Source organism: Ictidomys tridecemlineatus, chromosome 10, assembly GCF_052094955.1.
Source record: "Ictidomys tridecemlineatus isolate mIctTri1 chromosome 10, mIctTri1.hap1, whole genome shotgun sequence".
NCBI classification, from domain to species: domain Eukaryota; kingdom Metazoa; phylum Chordata; class Mammalia; order Rodentia; family Sciuridae; genus Ictidomys; species Ictidomys tridecemlineatus.
Genome location: NC_135486.1, coordinates 144,477,384 through 144,503,729, shown reverse-complemented (window position 1 = coordinate 144,503,729; position 26,346 = coordinate 144,477,384). Strand labels below are relative to the sequence as shown.

At 37.5% G+C, this 26,346-nt stretch overlaps 1 protein-coding gene and 1 long non-coding RNA gene across 5 annotated transcripts in view; one reads left to right on the top strand and one right to left on the bottom strand.

Annotated features, from left to right (window-relative positions):
- LOC120887634 (uncharacterized) lies at nucleotides 1-26,323 on the bottom strand. 2 transcript variants are annotated; one of them, XR_013427158.1, is made up of 3 exons: nucleotides 26,207-26,323; nucleotides 25,864-25,998; nucleotides 1-9,171 (listed from the first exon to the last, which is right to left on the bottom strand). It is a non-coding gene; the product is annotated as an uncharacterized LOC120887634 (long non-coding RNA). The 2 variants fall into 2 exon arrangements; XR_005730957.2 differs by lacking the exon at nucleotides 1-9,171 and adding an exon at nucleotides 22,929-24,182.
- Gspt1 (G1 to S phase transition 1) overlaps nucleotides 1-26,346 on the top strand; it is a 30,384-nt gene that overhangs the window by 731 nt on the left and 3,307 nt on the right. For 2 of the 3 annotated variants that reach the window (XM_005327188.5, XM_078024661.1), the window contains exons 2-13: nucleotides 12,392-12,433; nucleotides 12,525-12,566; nucleotides 13,300-13,518; nucleotides 14,842-14,875; nucleotides 17,725-17,802; nucleotides 18,957-19,137; nucleotides 19,886-20,040; nucleotides 20,173-20,313; nucleotides 21,654-21,747; nucleotides 22,961-23,041; nucleotides 25,393-25,566; nucleotides 26,257-26,346. In XM_005327188.5, coding sequence (XP_005327245.1) covers nucleotides 12,545-12,566; nucleotides 13,300-13,518; nucleotides 14,842-14,875; nucleotides 17,725-17,802; nucleotides 18,957-19,137; nucleotides 19,886-20,040; nucleotides 20,173-20,313; nucleotides 21,654-21,747; nucleotides 22,961-23,041; nucleotides 25,393-25,566; nucleotides 26,257-26,346 — 1,269 coding nt within the window. In that variant the 5' untranslated portion in view covers nucleotides 12,392-12,433; nucleotides 12,525-12,544. The remainder of the gene's footprint in view (nucleotides 1-12,391; nucleotides 12,434-12,524; nucleotides 12,567-13,299; nucleotides 13,519-14,841; nucleotides 14,876-17,724; nucleotides 17,803-18,956; nucleotides 19,138-19,885; nucleotides 20,041-20,172; nucleotides 20,314-21,653; nucleotides 21,748-22,960; nucleotides 23,042-25,392; nucleotides 25,567-26,256) is intronic. The other variant, XM_078024662.1, reaches the window with a different exon arrangement.

The window sequence follows — 26,346 nt, the reverse complement described above, 5'->3', positions numbered from 1 at the left end:
GCGGCGCGGGGCGGCCGCACGTGGGGCGCTGACAGCGGCGCCCGGCGGGGTGGGGGGACCGGCGGGGCGGGCCGCGGTGGGCCTGAAGTGGGAACCGTATGGGACCGAGAGGGCCGCGGCGGTCAGTGCCACGAGGCCCGGGAGTGAGGACGGGCGGGGCCCGGGGTCGGGCCGGTGGGCGTTGAGCGCGCCCGGAGTCGGAGGACTCGGGCTCGAGTCGCCCCCCGGCCCGGGCCGAGACGGGAGCGCGCTCCGCCGGCCCGGGAACCTGCGGCCCCAGCCGCCCTCCGCGAGTCCCAGGATGCATTGCAGCCCGAGGTGGCCCCGGAGCTGCCGGCCGAGGCTCGGGATCTCCACCCAGTGTGTGGGCTGCTGCGGAGTTCGCCCGTGCGTGCCCCTCTCTAAAATGGGACTGGGACTCTCCTCCTTGGTCGGTGACACGTTTGGGATTTTCGTTGCTTTAAAGTGGCTGACTTTATTGGTGTTGGTGTCGGTGTCCCAGTCTCTTTCCCCGAGGTTCGTGGACAGACCCGTGATCTCAGTCCGCTCTGTAAACTCTCCCTGTGTTAAAGGCTGTGCCAAAGGTAGTGTCTCAGGGTCTGCATTTGTGGTCACCTGAAGAACTCGCACTACTGTCTTAAAGAGAAAAGAAAGGGCTGATTTAGTGAGGATGTGGGTGGACTGGATCCTAGACTGTCCCAGCTCGTTTTAAGAGTGTATTGTTGATTTCTTCAAGTTCTGATTGTGGTATATGTTGGATAAATGGATATCATAAAAGTGCTCTTGAAGTCTTCCAAAACTTTTGCTACAGTTTGCTCTCTAGGGGTGAATAGACAAGAGTTTGGATAAATACTTTTGTGAAGAATGTATATGAGCACAGTGAAGATTTGGTTGTTTTATTGACTGATATTTCTTTTATTTGTGTGCGGGATTGATGTTTTCCTTGTGTCCAGAATGTACGAATTGTATTGTTGGATTTGAATTTTAGAAATATATTCTGCTGAACAAGGAAACCTCCACTTTTATATCCTTGCTTTCATCTAGCTCACTTAGCAATTCCTTACAGTGCTTGTTTCCCAGTACTTTACCTTGCAGATTCCCTGTACTTTACCTTGTAAGATCCAGCCCCTCCTTACTGTGGAGCCACCAGCATCAGTCTTATAGGATTGGGGTTCCATTTACAGCCTATCTAGCTGTCAGCCTATTCATTAAGAGACAACTGTCTACAGAGTGGTGATTTGGAATGGTCATTGTTCAGTGACTAGGCATTACCTCCTTTTTTTTTTTTTTTAAGAGAGAGAATTTTTTTAATATTTATTTTTTAGTTATTGGCGGACACGACATCGTTGTTGGTATGTGGTGCTGAGGATCGAACCCGGGCCGCACACATGCCAGGCCAGCACGCTACGGCTTGAGCCACATCCCCAGCCCCGGCATTACCTCTTATATAGGAGTTTTCTTCCTTCCTGGTATTTGCTGGTTTGTAGTTTTAATCCTTTTGTCTGTGACACTGCTAGAAGTTGGAGATATTAAAAATGTGTAGGGAAATGATTGATTGTTAGTAAGAAAATCCAAAAGGAATCATAGTTAATTTTTTTCTCTTTTAAAACCAGAAACCTATTTTGGTGTTACTGACTATACCATTTGCTTTTACAAAATGCTATTTAATGTTTTTTTTAAAAAAAAAAAAATCCCATAGAATGTCTGTTTGAAAATGTAAGGATTTTCTACATTAAGGTCAACAGTTATGTGGAGCTGTTGGATTGTGTGTTCCAGACCATTCAGGTCCCTAAAATGCCACCATCAGGACACTGTACTTGGAAAAATTAGAAATAGCATCACTGCTTAAACTTGGTAAAGAGGGAACCAAAAAGTGTGTAGTTATTTTTATAGTGAAGAAATGGACAATATTAGAGTTACAGCCTCTTTTTTCCTTGTTCTTGATAAGTAAAATTTGTGGTAGGTGTGGGGTGTTTGTTCTTTTTGTTGTTGATGGGGATTAAACTCGGGGCCTTGTGCTTGCTCTGTAGTGCTGTACCACTGAGCTGCTTCCCCAGCTTGAGGAAGAGGATTTTGTATAAAATATCTTTCATCCTCACTGGGAGGCTACTGGTTATGCCTGTCTTAGTCATCTCAAAACTTTGATATTCAGTGTTGACCTTGGATCTCTTTGAAAATTTAAGAATATAGATTTGCAGAGAAAACGATTAAGTAGAATCCACTGAAGTATTATTAAGTGTAATTCATTTGAGTACAATTTTCTACAGAACTAAGTAAATTGGTCATGTGATTCTCATTAAAATGTAGGTCCCAAAATGAATGAAAATGTGGAAAACAAAATTTAATATGTACTAGAACAAACATTTTCTGATAGAATATATTTTAAGTTCCAGTTTGTACCTAGTTCAGTCTTTTATTGTTAGATGAGAAACAGCTTTAGCAGTGTAGGTCGTCGGGTTACTTGGACTTTTACAGCACCGGAGCTTCGAAAGGTGTTAGTGTTCTTTGCACCACCCCATCCCCAAAGCCTCTCAAAACTTTGCCATTGAAAAATGAGCCTAAACTGGGTGTGGTGGTGCTGGCCCATAATCCCAGCTGCTCTGGAGGTTGATGGGAAGGATCACAAGTTCTAGGCCAGTTTGGGCAATGTAACAAAACCCTGCCTCAAAATAAAATTTTAAAAAGGACTAAAAATGTGATAAAGTGCTTGCATAGTGTGTATAAGGTCCTGGGTTCAATCCCCAGCACCGGTGGGGGGGGGGGCAATCTAGAATAAGACCAAGACCAGCAATTTTCAGTTCTTCCTCAGAGAAGGAAGGCATTGTGTCCAAAATGTACAAATTGTATTGTTAGCTTTGAATTTTAGAAATACATTCTGTTTTGGAGTGTTTGGTTTTTGCTGAATACTTTGTTGTTGTTGAGGAGAGACTTTACTCTTCAGTAGTTGAGACATAATGCATATATATATCTATGGTTCTGGAGGGTTAGTATATTGGCAAGTTTATGTGACCATTACCACTTGATGGATGCTTTTCTAATCACTGGACAATCTCAAAAGTGATCTCTCTTCAGGGCCTCTACAGCAGAAGAACAAAATCAAAGTAATGATTGCTTTGTCCATTGGGCTGTTACACTTTATTATTACACCTCCTGTTGAAGACTAGATGATAGATAAGGTTCTTGAGATTTGTTTTTCTTGAAGACTGAAATGTGTACAGAAACAGTTTGAATATAAAAGTATTGTTGGTTGTCAGGACAAAGAGTAAGATGAGATCGTTGATATCTATTGTTCCTGGAGTGTCACGGTGATTAGTATTTTAGTACCATTAGTTATTTCTTTCCCTGCCTTAATATACTGATTATTAGATTTTAGCTCATTTCATGGTCTTAATGGCTTGACTGCCAAGATTCAGGATTTGGTGATGACGCCAACTAGTGCTGTGCTAGCTAGATTGAGCAGCTGCTTAAACCATTAAAAAATCTTGACGGGGCAGGATGTATTGTACACATCTGTAATCCCAGCTGCTCTGGAGGCTTCAGCAGGAAGGTGGTGAGTTCGAGGACAGCCTGGGCAGTTTAGTGAGATTGTGTCTTAAATGAAAAGAACTGAGGGTCTAGCTTAGTGGTAGAACTCCCCTGGGGGGCTGGGGCTGGGGCTCAGTGGTACAGCCCTCACCTAGCACTTTGCAAGGCCCTGGGTTTGATCCTCAGCACCATATAAAAATAAATAAATAAAATAAAGGTATTGTGTCCAATTATAACTAAAAAGTAAATATTTTTTTTAAAGGGAGGGGGAGAACAAAAGAAGAAAGGAAATTTTGATTTTTGCTTGCAAATAATCCTCTTTGGAGCAAGTTTTTTTTTTTTAGTGCTGTTAGTCTATACTTTATTTGCATTTTTTTAAAGAAAATATTTTCTTTTTAGTTGTAGTTGGACACAATACCTTTATTTCACTTATTTATTTTTATTGGTGCTGAGGATTGAACCCAGGGTCTCACACATTCAGCGCTCTACCACTGAGCCACAACTCAAGCCCACTTTATTTGCATTATGTTGTCTTTATCACCTCTTCTGAAATTGTGCTGTATGGAAAGACAGCAATTAAGATTTACAAGGGCAAGTTAAGGAAATGTAGAGGACATTTTAAGCCTTGATTTCCTTACTTTTGTTTACTAAGAAGGAATGTCTTAAAAATGTTAAAATAAAAATTGTCGGGATGGGGTTATAGCTCAGCGGTAGAGCATGTGTGAGGCACCACGTATATATAAAATATAATAAAGGTCCATCAACAACTAAAAAAAAAAGAAAGCTATTGGCCATGTCCTTTAGTCTATAAAAAAAATAAAATAAAATTGTCTTTCTTGTTGAAGAAAAAGGAGTGAAAAAGATTTAAGAGTTGGCAGTAGTAGAGTAGAACTTTGTGAGGTGAAATTTTTTGTTCAGATATAATTAATTTAATAAGCATTTAGCTACTCAATGTGAGGTGTTGTGCAAAGCATTTGAAATGACCTCAACATGAATAAGTGGTCCTCGAGGAGCCTTGAAAGGGATCAAAGAACTGATTTACTCTTCTGGAAGACAGCGTGTTATAAAGGTATAGAGGGCTTTCAAAGTTGAGGGGGGTTGCCCGGGTTTTAGAATACTTATATAAATCATTTCAATCTTGTCACCCTAATCACAAAACAGGTATCATTAAATACTTAGCAGAGAATAGATATACCTATTTTATGATATCTAAGTATTCTTTTTCTTTTTTTTTTTAGTTATTGGCGGACACAACATCTTTGTTTTGAATGTGGTGCTGGGGATCGAACCTGGGCCGCACGCATGCCAGGCGAGCACGCTACCGCTTGAGCCACATCCCCAGCACCTAAGTATTCTTTATGAATACCATTTTTGTTTTGTTTTTTTGAGACTCAGTGCATACATAAAATTTCCTCTCCTTGTGTTTCTGTTTTTACTTAAGTTTGCCAGGAATCTGCTAAGTACAGCACCAGTTATCTTTTTACACTATTTATTACCTCTTTCTTACCAATTGGTAGTGAGTTCTGGACACTGTGTTTCTAGCTAATGTACCTATTGGGCATGTTAATTAAGAATTTCATCGGGCTGGGATTGTGGCTCAGCGGTAGAGCGCTCGCCTAACACAGGCGGGACCCGGGTTCAATCCTCAGCACCACATAAAAATAAAGGCATTGTGTTGTAGTCATCTACACCTAAAAAATAAATATTAAAAAACAAAAAAGAATTTCATCAGTCTCCTCTTAGTTCGTGAAAATCTTTGGGAAGCAAGAACTTGGCCACTAGTTGAGAGTTCTTGATTGTTCTGAGGTCCCCAAACTTTTTTCCTGTCAATTGTTGATTCATACCAAAGCTTCTTAAAAGTTTTGTTCTTGTTTTCAGGAGATTTTAACAAAGCATATAATGGCTTTGTTCTCAGGGAAACTAGTGGGTTCTGTCCTCCATATTGAAGCAGTTTCCCATCATAGTTCTTGAAGGAAAAAGAAACAGTAAGGATTTCTGCAGCATCTTTCATGAGGCACCTAAATTGCCATGAGGCCTGGCAATTCCGAATCACATTCCAAATAGGTAATTGTATGTTTCATTTGAAAGAAAACAAAATGTACATACTACTAAGCAGTCTATATTCTTCTCTTTTGGGTAGATAATTTTTGGTAGAAAGATATTTTTCTGTTTTTTTGTACTTTATTGGGTCTATCTGAAATGATTTTGATTTACGTGTTTTAATATGCCTCGAATTGTTTTTTAAGTAGGTAGACTATAAGGTTATCTTTTAGGGTTGCTTGAAAAATACCGTGAAATTTAGTTACTTCATGGAAAGAGTCATCAAGTTGAGAGGTGGCATTTCCTTAGTGACTGATTAAGTAGATTCTTAGACTGTTAGGGCTTGGAATGACTCTACTAGTAATGCACTTCTTTTTTCTGAGCAAAGAAACTGAAGCCTGAGAAGCTAAGTGAATGCTAAGGTCACTTAAAAGAGTTAATGACAGTTGATAGTTTAATCTAGATTTACCAAGTGCTAGTTTAGGGCTTTCTCTGCCGCACCATGCTATTTAATAATGGGAAAAAGGGCACACTTAAAAGCTAATCACAACCAGCATGATTTGCTGGAAATTGGCCATTCTAATGTTTCATACTTAAAGGTTTTTGTAATTGTTTTAGGGCTTTGAAAATATTTGTCATATGACACATGTATTGACCAGTTACCTCTGCAGATTCTGCCCCTGATGTTTAGGCTCTGCAGTGTTCGCTTGGTGTTTAGATACTATTGACCCATTTTACTGATGCCTAAGTTACTGTTTAGAAGAGCTACATAATATAGTGAGTTCACTTCCATGAATAAATGGAGGCATGAGGATTAGGATCTAGGACTTATTTCAAAATTATTCCAGTGGTACTCTGCTTTTCCTTTCCTTGTGATTTTATATTAGACACCCCTACTGCACCACGACTAGGAATAAACTCTGCCCCCCCCCTTTTTTTTTTCCTTTTTAATATAGAGACAGGGCAGGGTCTCTCTGATTTGCTTAGGGCTTCACTAAGTTACTGAGGCTGGCTTTGAACTCCTGCCACAGCCTCCCAAGTTGCTGGGATTACAGGCGTGTACTACCACTAAGCCCCAACTTAAATAATCTTTGTGGCTGAGACACATTCAAAAACTGGACCCATGGCGGGGCTCAGCGGTAGAACGCTCACCTCACACGTGCAAGACCCTGGGTTCGATCCTCAGCATCACATAAAAATAAATAGGTGAAATAAAGGTATTTTAAAAAAAACAAAACTGGACCCATGGGTTTGGATTGCGGCATTATCCCAGTGCTTTGTCTCAGGAGCAGCAGAATGACATCATAAATAGGCAGTCCTGGGCTGGGGTTGTAGTTTAGTAGTAGAGTGCTCGCCTTGCACGTGTGAGGCACTGGGAACAGCTGTTTGCCATTGCTGGTACTATTGTGCCTTTTCTTATTTATTTACGTAATTTTTGAGACAGGGACTTGTGGTGTTTAGATTGGGCCCGAGCTTCTAGGCTCAAGTGAGCCTTCCGCCATAGTCTCCGGAGTAGCTGGGACTGTAGCTTGTGCCACTACACCTGGCTTTGCCTTTTCATTTTGTAGAAACGTTTGGTAATTAATTTAACACAAAGCCATTGATCTTTTTTATGTGTTCTGCAGACTTTGCTTTCTTATGTCTGCTTTTACTGTCTTTCTGTATTGACTATTGGAGAAAAACTTCTTGGTTTGCAGTTTTGGTGAGAGTATATGTTCACTTGGGTGCCAGGGAAATTTTAGTTTTTACTTAAGCTATATACTTTAACCTCCCGAGTATGGTATTTCTCTAATCTTTTCTCCAAAAGTTGGCACATTTAAAATCATTTTTATTCTATTAACCTTCATGGAAATTCAGTAAATGTATAGAGGCTAGGATGGTGAAGAAAAATGAAGTAATGCAACTGTAAAAAACTAGTAATGGAAACCAAAGGAAAATGGAAATTAATTCAGTAAAAATTGATTGTGTATATTGGACACTGTTCTAACTCATGGAGAAAAGGTCCAGAAATTCATCTATGATGCAGTCATTCGGAAGTTTGTAATCTCCTAGGGAGCAAGAACTAATATGTGTGTGAAAGAGGTGTGTTGGGGTTAGGGAACACGGCATGGAGTAGATGGAGTACTGGGGATGGAACCCAGGGCCAAGCTAAACAGGTTCTGTACCACTGACCTGCATCTTAGCCATGGAGAATTTTTGAGGAGCTAGAACTGTGTATCCAGTACACAGCCACATGTATAAATTTAAATTAATTCTATAAAATTTAAAATTCAACTGTTAAAGTATCCATGTTTCAGGTACACGTAGCTAGTGACTATCCTGTCACAGCACAGATACAGAACATTTCCATTAGGGCATCATTGCAGAAACTTGCATTGGGTGGCGTTTGACACTCATTTCTCACTTCCATGCTGTGAAAGACTCTTACAGCCTCTGTGACAGCATTGAAATTGTTTGGGGCTGGGGCTCAGTGGCAGAGCGCTTGCCTAGAATGTGTGAGGCACTGGGTTTAATCCTCAGCATCACATAAAAATAAACAAATAAAATAAAGGCATTCTGTCCATCTACAACTACCAAAAAATAAAAATAAAAGAAATTGTTTGGTTCTTTTTTGCCAGGCATGGTGGCACGTGAATCCTAGTGGCTCAGGAGGCTGAGGCAGAAAGATAATAAGTTCAAAGTTAACCTCAGCAACTTAGCAAGGCTCTAAGCCATTTAGTGAGACCCTGTCTCAAAATAAAAAGGACTAGGGATATGGCTCAGTGGTTAAGTGCCCCTGGGTTCAACTCCTGGTACCAAATTTTTTTTTCTTTAATGAACCCATCATTTAACAGGACTGAGAAATTTTAGTTAGGATAGCCACCTTAAACATTTTTATTTATTTATTTATTTATTTGTAGTTGTGGATGGACAGAATACCTTTATTTTATCTGTTCATTTTTATGTGGTGCTGAGGTTTGAACCAATGCCTCACACATGCTAGGCAAGTGCTCTGCCACTGAGCCACAACCCCAGCCCCACAGTAAACATTTATTGCATGTAGAGAGGGTTAAAGATTGGTTTTATACTTAACACAGTAAAACATTTAAATTGATGATATATGAAATATATAGGTTATGCTTTTTTGTTTGGTTTGGTTTTTTGTTGTTGTTGTTTTTTGTTTTTAGGTTTTAATGGACCTTTATTTTATTTATTTGTATGTGGTGCTAAAAAAAAAAAGAACCCAGTGCCTCATACATGCTAGGCAGGCGCTTAACCTATGCCTCATGCATGCTAAGCAAGTACTGCATCACTGAGCTGTATGCCCCAGCCCTGAATTAAGCATTTTTAAAAAAGAATTAGTCATATGTTTGTGTTCAAAAGATGTAATTTGAATCAAATATATCTTTTATTACCTGCCATGTATATAGCCTTGAATAACTTGTGCGGGATTGATGAGCTGGCCAACTTGGATTCTCCAAGTTTAAGTCCTTCATCCATGATAAAACTTTGAGACGAATTTTATATGTCCAGTGGTGATGGCACAAGCTTGTAATCCCAGCTATTAAGAAGGCTGAGGGAGGAAGATCTTAAATTTAAGGCCAGCCTTGGCAACTAGGTGAAACCCTGTCTCAAAAAAAAAAAAAAAAAAGAAAACCGCTGTGTATATATCTCAGAGGTAAAGCAACCCTGGGTTCAATTCCCAGAATTAGGGGAAGAAAGAGAATTTATATACCCTGTAAAATTGAAGTGCAGTCCGTATAGCAAAATTAAATATTTTTAAAGGAAACAATTCAGTGGTATTTAGTACATCCAGTGTGGTACAACCATCACCTCCATCTAGATCCAAAAACATTTTCTTCATCCCCAAAGGAAATGTGTATTCCTTAGTTACTACCCATTTTGCCCTCTTCCCAGCTTCTGGAAGCTACAGTCTGCTTTCTGAATCTATGGATTCACTCTATCTGAGTTTTTCATATAAATGGAATCCTACACCCTTCTGTGTTTTGTGTTTCACAGTGCTTACATTAACCATTTAAGATCCAGATTATCCTCTATGTTAAACCTTAGGCAGTATTGTTGACCAGCTGTCTTCTGGTAAGATCTTTTCACTTATTGTTTTAGAATTTGTGGTAATGTACCTAGAATCAGAGCCAGTTCATTTACCTTCTTTCTCTAGTAGGATCCTTTTAATTAGTAGTATGGTGTTGAATTCATTGGCTCACTGACTACTTTCCCATTTAGAATTGTTCCCATATTTAAATACTTGATAAGGTTGTATTTCTGAATATGGAGATAGCGTTGAAAAATTTGAAGCCATAATTTTATTCCTAAGGAAGGTTTCTAACTTCACTAGGAAATATGATAAATTGTATAGCAAATATACAAAACATAGAAACCAGGCCATAATGTTCATCTGCTAACTGAACAAATAAATGACTTTGAACCTAGGAGAACTCTAAACCCAACCTCATTATTTGCCATTATTTGGATATCAGATGCTTTATGGATAAGACTAGAACAAAGTGAATGAGTAAGGCTTGGTTGTGCATGTGTGAAGACTGGGTACAATCACATAGGGTTTAAGTTTAAAGAACATTTTGCTATATATCCTACAGTGTTTGTTTCTCATTGCAGAGATGTTGGTTCAGAAGTGTCACCAGCATAGCCATTGAGTTCATGAGGTTGAGGGTCTGAATGTCTTGGCAAGGTCTTTCCACTGAAGACCTTTAACTCCATCATCACATGCGTATCAAGCACTCCACTGTTTTTAGTGCTCGCTCTGTTTTTGCCATCTGTAGGCTTTACAGTCATAAAACAAACAAATCACAAGGTGTTTTTGAAAAATAAAACTGAACAGATTTTCATTATGCCACGTTATTCAGCCATGGAGATGGTCTCATGATAGATGGCGCTTTCCAGAAAAGTCCCTTACAGACATACATAGTATATGTTAATTTCAGAGCTTTAAGAGCTGATGTGAGGAAGTAGGTGGTCAGTTTGGTTTGGGGAAGTCCAGGATATGGCAAGTGGTAAGGAAGTCCACCCGTTGTCTCAGTGTTTTTCCTGCCTTAAAATACTTGGTACATGATAGCATGGTTTACTTCTGTACGGATCTTTAGCAGGGGCTATTTGAGGAAGGGCAGGATGGCACTTGTATAACTTGGAAAAGATCACAGTTAATTCTCAAGTGCCTGTGTATTAGATGCTAGTGATTACAGTGTCTGTTTCATAGAGCTTTTTGAGGGATTAAATGAGGTAGCAATCAGCACGTAAAGACTTAGTAAAAATCAGTTGCTGTTAGAGTAAATTGCAGAGCTCACCCCTACCTCCTTTATGTGGGTTTTGTGAGTGTTATCGCCCAATTGATAGAATTGAGCTGGAGTGGCTCCTTATAGTGAGTGGGAAATAACATTTGTTGAAACCAAGAGTTCTTAAATTGACACTAAAGTGTAATCTTCTCAGTGGTCCTGTCGGGTAGGTGGTTCATAATTCCAGTAAAAAATCTGCATCTCACAATATCAATCAGATATCAATCCAAGAGTCAGCTCAGGGTAGGCCCCTACCACTGCCTGGCTTTCTCTGATGATGAAGCAGTTTTCCCCTATCCTTAAACTTTTCTTAAAATATAAAAGCAAAAAAGAGGTGTATATTGGTCCAAAGTACAATTTCTGTCCCCTTCCGAGCTTAGTTTAAATGATACCCCCCATTTCGACTACTGTCCTGCTAATCCCTGTCTTCCGGCTCCTGTCAGGTGTTGCTTCTAGAATCTGCACTACCCTTTTCTCTGCTTGTACCATTCAGTTGTCCTCAGGGCACACTTCCTGCAGTGGTTATACTGGTCTTCCCTTACTCCGGTATGAGTTTTGCAGGTTACAACTTCACCATTTCTATATCATTTACTGTGTATGGTTCATAGTTCAAATTTTTGGGTGTCTTTCTACATCTTGGAGATTTCTTTTAAGGCAAGAATACTTTGACATTGGAGTATGAGATAACTGTGGAAACTGGATTGTTGTTTGATCTTCAAGTTCTAATGTGGGGCAAAACTAACAACAATGGAATCACCTTTTTCTGCAGATATTTTAAGGTCCTATATGTATTCAGAGACTTTGCACAAATGTCATTTATCTTATTGATATCAAATTTATTTAGGGGATCTTGATAAGATATATGGTTTGTAACCTCAGGGCTAATTATAGCCTTCTTGAGCTAGAGGGTTATCATCAAGAGAATCTAGAGAAGTATATATATATATTTATTAAACAAAATCAAACTAATTTTATCTGGGCTGGACTACACATTACATTTACACTGTCTATGAAAGAAAGATTTTATTATAAAGCAAATCAATAGAATAAGCAAACTTTTATAAATACATCTCAATTGCCATGCGTGGTGATGCACGCCTGTAATCCCAGTGGCTCAGGAGGCTGAGGCAGGATGATTGGAGTTCAAAACCAGCCTTGACAACTTAGCAAAGTACTGAGCAACTTGGTGAGACTGTGTCTCTAGATAAATTATTTTTAAAAGGGCTGGGGGCCTGGGGATGTGGTTTAAGTGGTAACATGCTCACCTGGCATGCACGGGGCGCTGGGTTTGATCCTCAGCACCATATAAAAATAAAAAATAAAGACGTTGTGTCCACTGAAAACTAAAGAATAAATATTAAAAAGTTTTCTCTCTCTCTCTCTCTCAAAAAAAAAAAAAGGGGGGGGTGTGGCTCAGTGATTAAGTACCCCTGGGTTCAATTCCCATTAACCTCCACCCCCACCCCAAAAAAAATAAGATAAGTAAAACAATGTTGAGACCTTAATTTTAAATATAACTTATTTCTATTAAACAGCACCTGTGGAACCCTCTCAAGAGGAACAGTCATTGTGTGAAGGTAATTTTTTATAATGGAAAACATTAAATTGTGGTGTGTAAAACTAGATATTCTTTTATAAATATGTATTATATCTCAATCTCTTGTCTAGGTTCAAATTCATCTGTTAGCATGGAACTTTCAGAACCTGTTGGTAAGACTATTTCTGACCATATTAATACAGTAATATGAAACTTTCACTGTCCAGATTTGAGGTTTAAATGTAAGTGTTCCGATTATTGTAATGTCTGCGACTTAAGGCACATTATTGAGTCTTTGCTATTAGGATTTAGAAAGGAGAACTTATCAGGCATAGTGCTTCCTTGATAAATTGAGTGATCACAAATAGTTGAGTGGAAAAATGCTAGAGACAATTTCAATAGTTGTGTTATTCGTAATATTAACTTTGTGAAATTTTTCCTTCCTTTTTATAACTTTATTATTCTTAAGGGTTTCATGTTCCCAAGGTTATTATTAAAGTTCATGCCAAAGTTTTATTACTTAAAAAGGAAAAAGAAACTATATCTCCTAAATCCTTTCACGCTTTTCCTTTTATCCCACTATCAGGTTGTCTTGACACTGGAATAACTAAGCTGTTGGGAATGTTAACTCTCCTATTTACATTTGGTTTGTCCATAAAAAATGAAGCCCTGCTTCATTACAGGAGTCTCTCATGGTCTTTGAGTCAGAGCTCTTTGTTATCAGAGTGAGGCTAACTTGAAAGCTATTACCCATTTCGGTTGTGAAAGAGATTTTCCTACTTATGTGTTACTAGACATTAGGAAATGGAATTTACATATGCAAAGTTCCACTGGTTTTAAGGCATGTGTATTTTAAAGTATGGCTAAGTCTTTTTCAGAATACTGATTTAAAATGTCTTACTTCAGTAGAAAATGGAGAGACAGAAATGTCCCCAGAAGAATCATGGGAGCACAAAGAAGAAATAAGTGAAGCGGAGCCAGGAGGTGGAGATGGAAGGCCACCAGAGGAAAGTGCCCAAGAAATGATGGAGGAGGAAGAGGAAATACCAAAACCTAAATCTGTGGTTGCACCACCAGGTGCTCCCAAAAAAGAACATGTAAATGTAGTATTCATTGGGCATGTAGGTAAGTTGCAGCTACGGCATTTATAAGAAATGACCAAAAGTATTGGATTCATCAGAGCATAAGACATCTTAATTAGCTGCTTTAAGATATTAGTGAGCTTCTATTTATTTTGAAGTTTGGGCAGATGAACAACTTGGTAATAGCATGGAAGTGGAAGAAAGTAAACTTCAGTATTTTTGTGTGTAATGTAGTCTGTAGACCACTGATGACATGACATACTGTGACATCTGTTGATTAATATTCTAAAAAAATATTTTTGTGTGTGAACTTTAAATTTTAATAGGGTTGACCTCGACCTTGATACTGGGTAGTTTAAACTTGTGTGAATTAAGAAATTAACAATTTGGAGTAATTTGTGGTGATTTGCCAGGTTGCTCCTTTAGCAAAACAAAACAAAGCCCTATTTATTCAGATAGTCTCTGATTATCTGACCTGTACCCAGAATTAGGAGAAGAAAATAAAGAATTCTGTGCTATTTTTCTTCTATCTTTGCTTGCTTATTTATTTATTTATTGTAGTAATGAGGATTGAGCCTAGGACATGATAGACAAGCTCTCTAAACTGAACTATAGATTTGCCCTTCTATAAAAATATTATTTTGAAACAGGGTTTCACTGAGTTGCCCAGGCTGACCTCCAACATGGGATCCTCCTGCCTCAACCTCCTGAATAGATAGGATAACAGGTGTGTGCCACCACACCACCTTCTGCCTCCTTCTTGGTGTCATACACCAAACTCCTTTTTTAGAAGGCAAAATTTTGAAATTTGTAAAGGAACACCTCTCCCATTTGTTAAAAAGTGAAAGGAAGGGCTGGGGTTGTGGCTCAGCGGTAGAGCACTTGCCTAGCATGCGTGAGGCCCTGGGTTCGATCCTCAGCACCACATAAAAATAAACAAATAAAATAAAGGTATTGTGTCCAACTATAACTAAAATATATACATATAAAAGTGAAATGAAGGCTATTAGTTCACAGCTTTTTTAGCTTTTATTGCAGTCCTCTAAGGCTTTCCTTGGGGAAGTGTATTTATTCTGTTGCTGCTGGGCTACTAGCTGCACATAGGAGAACAATTTGTTCAGAAGTTCTTTTTATCAGTAAAGCATGTCTGAGCCATTACGGTGCTGTAGGGAGACTTGGCAGCCTCACTTTCCAAAGGAGAAGGTAACTAGGCTTTATGCCCCACGTCCTATCTGTTGTACTTTACTTGCTTTTACAAGACTTGATTACAGATGCTGAAAAATAGCTGCTGTGGTTGTGTTTGCATATGTAGCAGTTGGTTGCTGTTTTTTAACCTGTTGCTGCATGTTGTTGATATTACTTTTAGATGCTGGCAAGTCAACCATTGGAGGACAAATAATGTAAGTCTATCTTCTGTTAAATAATAAAATTAATTAAGTGAATTTCCGTCATTATAAACCTCAAGTTAAGAAGACAATAAAAATCACCTGTAGGGAAGGCTGATGATATTTAGTGATTTTTTGCAGTGTGCTCAGTGTTAGAATCTTAATCACCATCAGACGCTCAGTAGACATTAATTAAATACATTTCTTTTTAGTTTTGTTTTTTCTTGGGGGGGGTTGAACTCAGGTGCACTCAACCACTGAGCCACATTCCCAGCCCCATTTTGTATTTTATTTAGAGACAGAGTCTCACTGAGTTGCTCAGTTTTGCTGAGGCTGGCTTTGAACTCAAGATCCTCCTGGCAGCCTCCTGAGCCACTGGTTTATGCTACTGTGCCAGGCCTAGATTTTTTTTTTTTTTTAATAGAAACTAATACAAAACCCTAGATCACAGGGAATCTTAGTATGCTTTGAATATGGTCCCTGACTTAAAGTGGTACAAAAGCAATAGTGATTCAATAGAAAAACTACTTTGAATTTTGTTTTTCTAGTGTGGAATGGTACTCAGTGGTGATGCTGGGCAGACACAGCAAACTGCAACTTCCAGTCAGTGACCACTAGGTTAAACAACCTGCACTCAACAGTTTTCTGGCACCAGCATTTCTGGATATTATGATTATGCCTTTTTACCTCCTGTCTGTTGACAAATGCCCTTTTGTTGGAATACATGAGATATTTAACACTTTGTTATAAAATACTTTGTTGGGGGAATATTTTTCCTAGGTGAAAGCTAATGCAAATGTTCTGAGCATGTTTAAGGTAAGGTAGGCTAAGCAATGATAATAGGTTAGATGTTTTAAATGTATTTTCATTTTACATTGGGGTACGGCATAACCTTACTTTAAGTTGAGGAGATTTCGTAATTTACTTGGGAATGATGAAAGCTAGTTCTTTTTTCTTTTTTCCTTTCCTTCTTTTGGTGCTAGGGATTGAACTCAGGGCCTTATGCATGTTAGGAAGCACCGAACATTGAGCTCTTGTCTCCAGCCCCACCAGTTCTTAAATCTGGTGAATGAGAGGACTATTTTCTTCATTCATCGGCTCCTTAAATTTATGTGGATTTAATCAAAGTCAGGTAGTCTGGGTAGCATTTTAAGATTTCGTAAATCATATTGTAGAAGCTATTTAGGTATGAAAACCCCATGGCTGACCTTTAATATAAAGTATTTAATTTTGGTAGATCTTTATAATTAAAAGACCCTAAATTTTTTTAATTCCCTCTGTATTAACCCCATTTCTTCTAAACTAGGTCATCAAAAGAGCTAGAGAGCATAACATGGTTTGCCTAGTTCAATGATCTTAATTGATAATCTTGCCAATTACTACTCACTAGTGTCTGGAAATTTGCTTAAAACAGGCATCCTTGACTAAAGCTCATACATAGATGGAAGTGTCATGCCTATTTGATAATGTGTCAGGAGAATATATAATGTTTGTTGGTAGGCTGTGATTTTGGGTGGCATTTCAGAGGTTCCTACATTCAGGACACTATACTGTCACTGAGAACACAAAAAGGGGAAAGCTAGGAACTGGAGGGCTTTGATTTACAGTGAATCGAGGGAAGTAGGCATTACAAAGGAACTATTTTAAAATTATAGTGTCACTTTGACAGGTATTTGGATAACATTGTTGATTTTTTTTTTATAGTGTTTTTATTTACTTTATTCTGTTGTAGTTTTCCAGTGTTAGGAATAGAATCCAGAGCCTTATACATACTTGACAAGCACTCACTGAGCTACACCCCCAACCCTACATTTACTTTTCTAAAAAGTTTTCATTCTGGAAATTGTTAGACTTATAGAAAGGTCACAAAACAGTACAGAGTTCCACAGACCCTTCATTGAGCCATCCCTAATGCAAACATTCTACATAACCATAGCTCATCAAAACTAGAAAATTAACATTAGTATAATACTATTAACTTAAGACAACAGATCTTTTATGAGTTTTTCTGCAATTCCACAATGAACTTAATTCTTAGTTCTTAGTTTTCAACATATGACATCTCAGTCCTATGCTTTATATCCTTAGATAATTTTAGGAGCACTATTCATTTATTTCATAGACTATTCTTCAATTAGATTTGACTGCTGTTTTCTCACAATTCTATCAAGGTTTTGCATTTGGGGCAAGAATATCATTAAAAATATGTTGTGCTTTTCTCAGTGCATCCTATAAAAGATCCATGGTATCCATAATCGTATTTTATTTATTCAATATGTTTTATGTAGTGCTGGTGACATTAGCCAGGATTGGTTAAGGTGGTGTTTGCCAGTATTCTCCTCTATAAAGTTTTTCCACTTTCCATGATTTTATCATCACCAGTGGCACATTAACTTTAAAAACTTGTTTTCTGTGGGGCTGAGGTTATGGCTCATTGGTAGAGTGCTCACCTCGTATATGCAAGGCCCTAGGTTCGATCCTCAGCACCACATAAAAAAAAAATAAGTAAATAAATAAATAAAGTTATTGTGTAGAACTGCAAAAAAATAAATATTTTTAAAAAACAAACTTGAGGGGCTGGGAATGTGGCTAAAGCGGTAGCGCGCTCGCCTGGCATGCGTGTGTCCTGGATTCGATCCTCAGCACCACATATCAAAGATGTTGTGTCCGCAGAAAACTAAAAAATAAATATTAAAAAAAAAATCTCTCTCGTGCGCGCTCTCTCTTGCTCTCTCTCTCTTTTAAAAAAAAAAAAAGGAAGAAAGAAACTTGATTTCTGGAGATAATGCCTCTCAAAGGATTTAAAGTATTTGTTATTTTTACAGAGTAATTGTTCACTTCTTAATTTTTCTAATCAATTTCAGGTATTTGACTGGAATGGTTGACAAAAGGACACTTGAAAAATATGAAAGAGAAGCTAAAGAAAAAAACAGAGAAACTTGGTAAACTTTTGTGATGCTATAAATTATTTAAGGAAATGCTGCCCACATAATGGTTTTGTAATGTTTCCCTTCACCTCATAATACACAGTACATCTATTCCTGGTGACTTTATAGCTTACACAGAAAATTTAGAAATCATCCAAACCTCTAGTAACAGGACACTTATTGAATAAATTGTCAATCATCCATTCAGTTGGGACATCATATAATCACCAAAAAATTACATTTACAGACTTTATAATATGTAGGAATAGGAATTACTTTATAGTGGCATTTGGGAGAAAGCAGAAAACATTATTGTTCTTTGGCTATTATATGATCATAATGTAAATAAATACTGGAAAGAAAAAAGTGGGAAAAATAATAACAGTGATTGCCTTTTAGTCGTGGAGAAGGGGTTGATTTGTTTTTATTTTTAATGGTACTGGGGAATGAACTCAGGGCCTCAAGCATGCCAGCTAAGCAGTTACCACAGAGCTATACTACCAACCCTATTTATATAATTTTTACACAGCAAAGTAATATTGAAATAATTTTCAGCAAGTAACCAGTGCCCCACATGATTGGTTGGTGGTCTTTACTTTTGAAATGTATCTTTACTTTTTACACTCATGACTTGTACTTCATACTATGTAATTATAATGTGAATATAAAGGAGGTCATTCTTGCAGCACTCACAATGATACTGGCATTGGTACTAAGTACCTTTCTATGTGTGTTATTAGCTTATATTCTTATTTTCATAAATAACATTTGCTTATGGAATATATAATTGTGGATATATATAAAAACTCTTTGAGTGGTACTAGTGTGCTTCCCCTTCTCCACCTCTTCCTATTAGGAATTGAATTCAAGACCTCATGCTTACTAAAAAAGCAAGTGCTCCACCTCTGGGTTATATCCCACTAAGTTGCAGAGACTGGCTTTGAATTTATGATCCTCTTGCTTCAGCCTCTCAAGAAACTGGTGTTACAGAAATGCACCACTGTACCCGCCACATTTTACTCTTCTAATTTTTATATTTTACTAGCCCTGTTTATGACTTAGTTGTATGATGGACACAAAGCAAGATGTCATTATTTACTTTTCATGGTAGAAGAATGTCTTTTAAAAGAATCTCATGTTCTATTGTTATTTAATTTTTTTTTTTCAAGGTACTTATCTTGGGCCTTAGACACAAATCAGGAAGAACGGGACAAAGGTAAAACAGTAGAAGTGGGTCGAGCCTATTTTGAAACAGAAAAGAAGCATTTCACAATTCTAGATGCCCCTGGCCACAAGAGTTTTGTCCCAAATATGATTGGTGGTGCCTCTCAGGCTGATCTGGCTGTGCTGGTAAGAAAGACATTTCCATCTGTGTATTTGTTAGCAACCCAATTTATAGCTTCAAATAAATGTCCAAATTCACCTTTCGGAAGTTAGAATGTAGCTTACACTGAGCTATGATATCGTACACATGGTGACAATTTTCATTGTTGTTGCACTAATATGCCCAATAAATCTTTATAATTTACTTCTGAAAATACATTTTAAACTTTCTCTCCTATCACTATTATCTATAAATATGTCAGAGCTTAGTGTCTAATAAATGTTTAACCTTCTAGCAATGAATAGTAAACCACTCGTTTCTTAAGGCCTTTAGTCATTCCTCAAATCTGACATTTTCCTGTACTAAATCATATGATTTGATTAAAAAAAAAAAATGTGGTGCGCTGAGTGGAACCTGGGATCTTCTACATGCTAATAAGCACATTAAGGGGCTGGGGATGTGGCTCAAGCAGTAGTGCCATCGCCTGGCATGCGTGCAGCCCGGGTTCAATCCTCAGCACCACATATAAACAAAGATGTTGTCCGCTGAAAACTAATTAATAGATAGATAGATAGATAAGCAAGCATATTAAGTGCCCACTCTACCACTGAGCTATACCCCCAGACTTAACCACTCAAATCTTAAGCAACATTCAAAAGCACATACATTGTAACTTTCTTCTATCATCTTATTTCTGATATAAATAAAAGATGTTTTACTGCTTGAAAAGTCTATCTTAAGTGTAAGAATAAATTCCTTAACTTCTTGGAATAGGTCATCTCAGCCAGGAAAGGAGAGTTTGAAACTGGCTTTGAAAAAGGAGGACAGACGAGAGAGCATGCAATGTTGGCAAAGACAGCAGGTGTAAAACACTTAATTGTGCTTATTAATAAGATGGATGATCCAACAGTAAATTGGAGCAATGAGAGGTAAGCGTAGATGTCTTTCTGGTCTTTTAATAGATATGTTGGTAAAATAAAACATGGTTTTTCTACTCCATGCATATTTCCCTAGAGTTCATTGGTTGACCTTATAATTGAATTATTTATAAATATTCATAGATATGAAGAATGTAAAGAGAAACTAGTGCCATTTTTGAAAAAAGTTGGCTTCAATCCCAAAAAAGACATTCACTTTATGCCCTGCTCAGGACTGACTGGAGCAAACCTCAAAGAGCAATCAGATTTCTGTCCTTGGTACAAGTAAGTAACCTTTTATTTCTCTTTTTTTTTTTTTTTTTTTTTTCTTTTTTTTTAACTATGTCTTAGCTGGGCAAGGTGGCACACGCCTGTAATCCCAGTGGCTTAGGAGGCTGAGGCAGGAGGATTGCAAGATGCTAAACAACTCAGTGAGACCCTGTTTCTAAAAATGGGGCTGGGGATATGGCTCAGTGGTCAAGTGCCCCTGAGCTCAATCCTCAGTACCCAAAGTGTGTGTGTGTGTGTCTTAATAAGTAACTTTAAGCAAATATGGGCTGGGACTGGGGCTCAGTGGCAGAGCATTTGCCTAGCACATGTTAGGCACTGGGTCAATCCTTAGCACTGCATGAAGATAAGCAAATAAAATAAAGGCATTCTGTCCATCTATACCTACCAAAAAAATTTGTTTTAAGTATTGGCTATACCCTTGACTTTAAAAATACTAGGAACCACTGCCCATTTTTAATTGGGTTGTATTTGAATCTTAAGAGTTCTTTTATGTATTGGATACAAATTCCCTCATCAAATACATGATTAGAAAGTATTTTCATCCATCTTACACATGGTTTCCATGTACATATGCATATGCATGCTGTGGATTGAACCCAAGGCTTTCCAATATTACTCTACCCACTGAGCTCTATCCCCAGCCCTCTTTTTTCACTTGGTATCCTTTGAAGCACACAAGGTTTTACTGATGATAAGATCCAGTTTATCTTTTTATTTTTTCTCCCCCCTTTGGTTGATCGTTCTTTTGGTGTTATATCTAAGAAAACATTGCCTGAGGGTCACAAAAATATTTTCTTCTAAATGTGTTATAGTTCACTTTTATCAGAAATGTAAGTTGAAGGTCTGTGTCTAAATTTTTGCTTTTGCATATGGATGTCCAGTTATTCAGGCACAATTTGTTGAAAACATGATTCTTTACTAAATTGGATCAATGAAAATCAAATGGCCTTCAGAGGTTATTTCTGGATTTCAGTTTTCTTCCAGTACCACATAATCTAGCTGTACTTCTGATGTTTTAAATCAGGAAGTGTATGTCTTCAATTTTGTTATTTTCTAGATTGTTTTGGCTATTCCGTGCTCATTAAATTTCCCATATGAATGTTAGGATTAGCTTGTAATTTCTGCAAAAAAAGGCAGCTACACAATGTTAAATCTTCCAGTTCAAATAAAAGGGAAAGTTTATTGTAGTGTTCTGGGGAGTATGATAACATAATAAATTGAATTAAAAGAGGTCATGGGTAGAATGGAAATATTACAGCCAAGTTGAGTACATTTGTGTAACTTCTTAAAATTTTTGTATTTATGTTGACTTTTCACTATTGTTTTATTCTCAGTGGATTACCATTTATTCCATATCTGGATAATTTGCCAAACTTCAATAGATCAGTTGATGGACCAATCAGGCTGCCAATTGTGGATAAGTACAAGGTACCCAAAATTTAAAGAAATTGGATTTTGTGGGAGGCAGAATCATTGTTTTGTGTTTATTTCTAATTAGGAAACAATCTTACTAATGATATAATATCTTTTTTTCATGGTACATATGGTATACTATATATATTATGTATGTAGACCATGATTTGGTAGAGACAGGGCCTCGCTAAGTTTCTGAAGCTAGTCTTGAACTTGCAATCTTCCTGCCTTGGGCCCAATTCACTGGGATTATAGGTGTGCACCACCATGCCTGGTCAGTGATCACTTCGTAGCAATAAATTCATTACAAATGGGCTTAAAGTATTCCCACGTTAAAGTTGGTGGATATTGATACACAGCCTTGTGAAAATATCATGTTAATTTACAATACCACTAGCAGCATATGAGTGCTAGTTTTATCAGCCTCACCAATCCAGGTGTTAGTCTTTGGTTTGGCTTTTTGTTTTTCTGTTTTTACTTTTATTTTGGAGCTGGGGATTGAATCCAGGGCCTTTTGCATGTAAGGCTAGCACTCTACCAGCTGAGCTATATCCCTAGCCCACAATTTTTAAAAGTTTTACAGTAACAATGTGATTTTGTCAATTTTGTTCACCAGTAGCTCCCATTTCCCTTCCATCCTCCTTCTCCCTGGTCCCCTTCCTCTACTCTCCTAGATCTGCCCCCACCCCTTTTGTCTCTCTAGTTTACACATGAGAGTAAACATGACTTTGACTTTCTGAATTTGGCTTATTTCATTTAATATATCATGCTCAGGTTCTGTCCTCCATTCTAATATTCTTGAACAACTATTGTTTTTCCAAATTTACACAAGAGGAAACAGGCTTAGATCAGGAGAACCTGAAATTGTACAAACAATTCATATCTTCTATCTTAATGATCTTTGCTGTCTTCTGCACCATGCTTCGTTTTTAAATTTTAAGCATACTTAATAAGCTTATGACACAGTTATTACAGAGCATTTGTCCCCCTCCCCATGTTTAAGGATAATCCTAAACATTCTACTCCTTTATTATTGGTGCATTTTTAATTACACATAATAGTGGAATTCCTGGTTACATATTTGTACGTGCACACAATACCATTCTACTTTAAGCTAATGATTTTATAAGAAAGTACTATAGAATTTCACTTTGAGCTTGTCAACTGCTGTAGAGCGGCAATAAAGGTCTGAAACATGATTTTTAATTTTATTATCTTATTTGAACAGGATATGGGCACTGTGGTCCTGGGAAAGCTGGAATCAGGATCTATTTGTAAAGGCCAGCAACTTGTAATGATGCCAAATAAGGTAAGAGTTAGTAATGCTCTTTGCTGTTTAGATTTTCTATTGAAAATGTTAGCAAGGAGGCGGAACGTCATGGTGGGAGAGGGTGGCAGAGAGAAGCATCTCACATCACACAGACTCTGACTTGCCAGATACAATATACACTAAAGCCACACCCTTAATTCCCACCTCCTCCAGTCACACCCTACCACTTTAGTTGATTCCATCAGGGGATTAACTTACTGATTAGGCTAAAACTATAAACCAATCATTTTCAAACTTACCTTTAAAATAATGATTATGTCTTACCAATGCCAAGTGTAAACTTTTAGAAAAACTATTTAGAAAGGTATTTCTGTTATTCATTTGAGAAATGGAGGGTTCAGTATTAACATGTTAGAGTTAAAAGATATAGCATGAAAGGGAGACCTCCATCATCGCCACTGTCTTTATAGGCAAGTAAATAGAGATTTGTGCACTTAACATTGAGGAAGCCAAGGAAGAAAATAGGTTTAATTATGATCTAGTAAGCTTTCTCGTGTTTTAAATATTATAAAATAATATCTCCAACCTTAATTTGTTTTGACGCAGAGAATTTGCCTTTATCCTAAATGGGTCTTTTTTTTTTTTAATTCCTCCTACCTTATTGTAAATTTTTTTCTGTTGATGTTTCATTAAAACATGGCAATATCACTATGAAATATTATTAAATATTTCTGACGGCTCATCTGCTGATATTTGCAGATGACCTGTTGCTAAAACACTGTTTTCAAGAGAGAGGGCTTCTGTAACACCTTCAGAGATATTGCTTGAGTGGGAATATTGACTTGAATCATCAGAACTTCCAAATAGAGATTTTTTTTTTAATATTTATTTTTTCAATTGTAGTTGGACAATACCTTTATTTTATTGCACCATCGAACCCAGCACCTCACAGGTGCCAAGTGCTCTACTGCTGAGCAACAGCCCCCCAAATAGAGATTTTTAATAGATTTAATTGAAGATTTTCTTTTTACCATGCTCATTCCAGGGTCTGTGAATTAGAAAAGGTGTCTATCCATTGCCCAAGTTTAAGTATCATTGGCACCTTACAAATTGTTCTTTAGGGTTTCTGTTTTAAGCCTACATTTCCTAACATGATCATCACTGCAACTCCAGGCTGACACTGAAAGAAAATAATAGTTGATTTGAGTTTTTGCTCAATTTGGTCTGTAGCACTATCACAAAAGTCAGGGGAGCATATAAAATTTATCACCAGTAACAGTATATTTAGAATATTGTGCAACAACTACCATTACTGTCTAGTTCCTTTCCCAAAAGGAAATCCTATATTCATTACACAGTTGTGTGCTTTTCAAGCTTAGTTGTTGCAGCAGTAACTTTCAAGAAGTACTGTTTTAATTGGCTTTTTTGCTGCTGTGAAGACTAAAGGACCCAACCAGCACAATTATAGGAGAGGGGGCTGGGATATAGCTCAGTAGGTAGAGTGCTCGCCTCACACGCACAAGGCCCTGAGTTCAATCCCCAGCACCACCAAGGAAGAGTTTATTTGAGGGCTCACAGTTTCAGAGATTTTAGTCCATAGAAGGCCGGCTCAATTCCTCAGGGCTTGAGGTGAGGGGGAACATCATGGTGAGAGAGCGTGGAAGAGAGAAACAACTCACTTCAGGGTGATCTGGAAGCACACACTCTACTTGCCAGATACAAATGTGTGTACTAAAGCCACACCCTTAATTCCCACCTCTTCCAGTCACACCCTACCACTTTAGTTAATTCCATTAGGGGATTAACTCACTGATTAGGCTGAAACTATGACCCAATCATTTCTCTCCAAAACTTCCTGCATTGACTCACATGTGAGCTTTCAAGGGACACCACATCTAAACCATAACAGGAACACACTTGAGATATTTTGTAGTTGTTAGGTCATGGAAGATAGATCTTAATATTAAGTCCTAGAGTGCCCCAGGAATAAAATTTTACATCCATAAAGTCAAAAGTCAGATATTAAATTTGGTGTTTTAGTTTTTAAAAAGTGAAAAAAAAATGCTAGTTTATACCGTGTTCTATTTGGAAATTATTAGAATGTGATATTTAGAAGATCACAGGTTAGAGGGTAGGGTAGTTCAGTGGTAAAGAGCTTGCCTAGCATTTTGAGGCCCTAGGATCAATCCCTATTATTGAAGAGGAAAAAACTTTCACTGGCAGCTGTACATCTAGAATGAGATATCATATTTACTGTCTTTGCTGCAAGATTAGGATGCATGGTATATTTAATGAATATACATTAATGTGGCGATCATGAGGTGACATTGGCATTCTTATGGTCTACAATGCAGTGAATGCCATAAAACCTTTCCTGATTTATTTTAAAGCACAACGTGGAAGTTCTTGGAATACTTTCTGATGATGTAGAAACAGATTCTGTAGCACCAGGTGAAAACCTCAAAATCAGACTCAAAGGAATCGAAGAAGAAGAGATTCTTCCAGGATTCATACTTTGTGATCCTAATAACCTTTGTCATTCTGGACGCACGTTTGATGCCCAGGTAGATTACTTATTATAGTTGTTGTAGTGATGTTAAGAAGAGAAAGAGAAGTTAATTAGGATTTTATGTTTTTGTCTTAAATATTTGTGACATGCCACTTAACTAATATTAGGAAAATTAATAGTAGGAACCATTTATATATCACCATTATGATGTATATCTCAGTCTTCAAGATGATACAAGTACTTATTGAGTAGGGACTATTTTTTGGGAATGCCTATTTTTAATCAATTGATCAAAATGTAACTAATATTCACTTTGTAAAACAGATACTAGTAGTGATTTATCATTACTTACATTTTGTTTAGTGTCATTCACTTTGACTAGAGCTCAGTTGCCTTGGAAGTTGTGGTTTGTCTGCTCATTCATAGCAAATAACTTAGATAGGAATCACACACATATTTTCTCCATGTCAGTAGCAACCTGAGCTCCCTGGAGAATGACAGTGAATAGTTGGTGTGGTTAACAGAAGTTTGAATACTATTAATAAAGTATGATGACTAACCAGGTTAGATTTGATGTCACATATATAAGGTTGTTTACTTTTAGTGGATGTTGGTTAAAGTTTACCAGGCACTTGCCATTTGTAGTAGAATAGGATACTGAAATTCATGCTTTGAAATTAGGCAATCTAACTCACCTTGTGAACAAGGTTAATAAGAAAGAATTCATCTTTTCCTTATTTGGCAGATAGTGATTATAGAGCACAAATCCATCATCTGCCCAGGGTATAATGCGGTGCTGCATATTCATACCTGTATTGAGGAAGTCGAAATAACA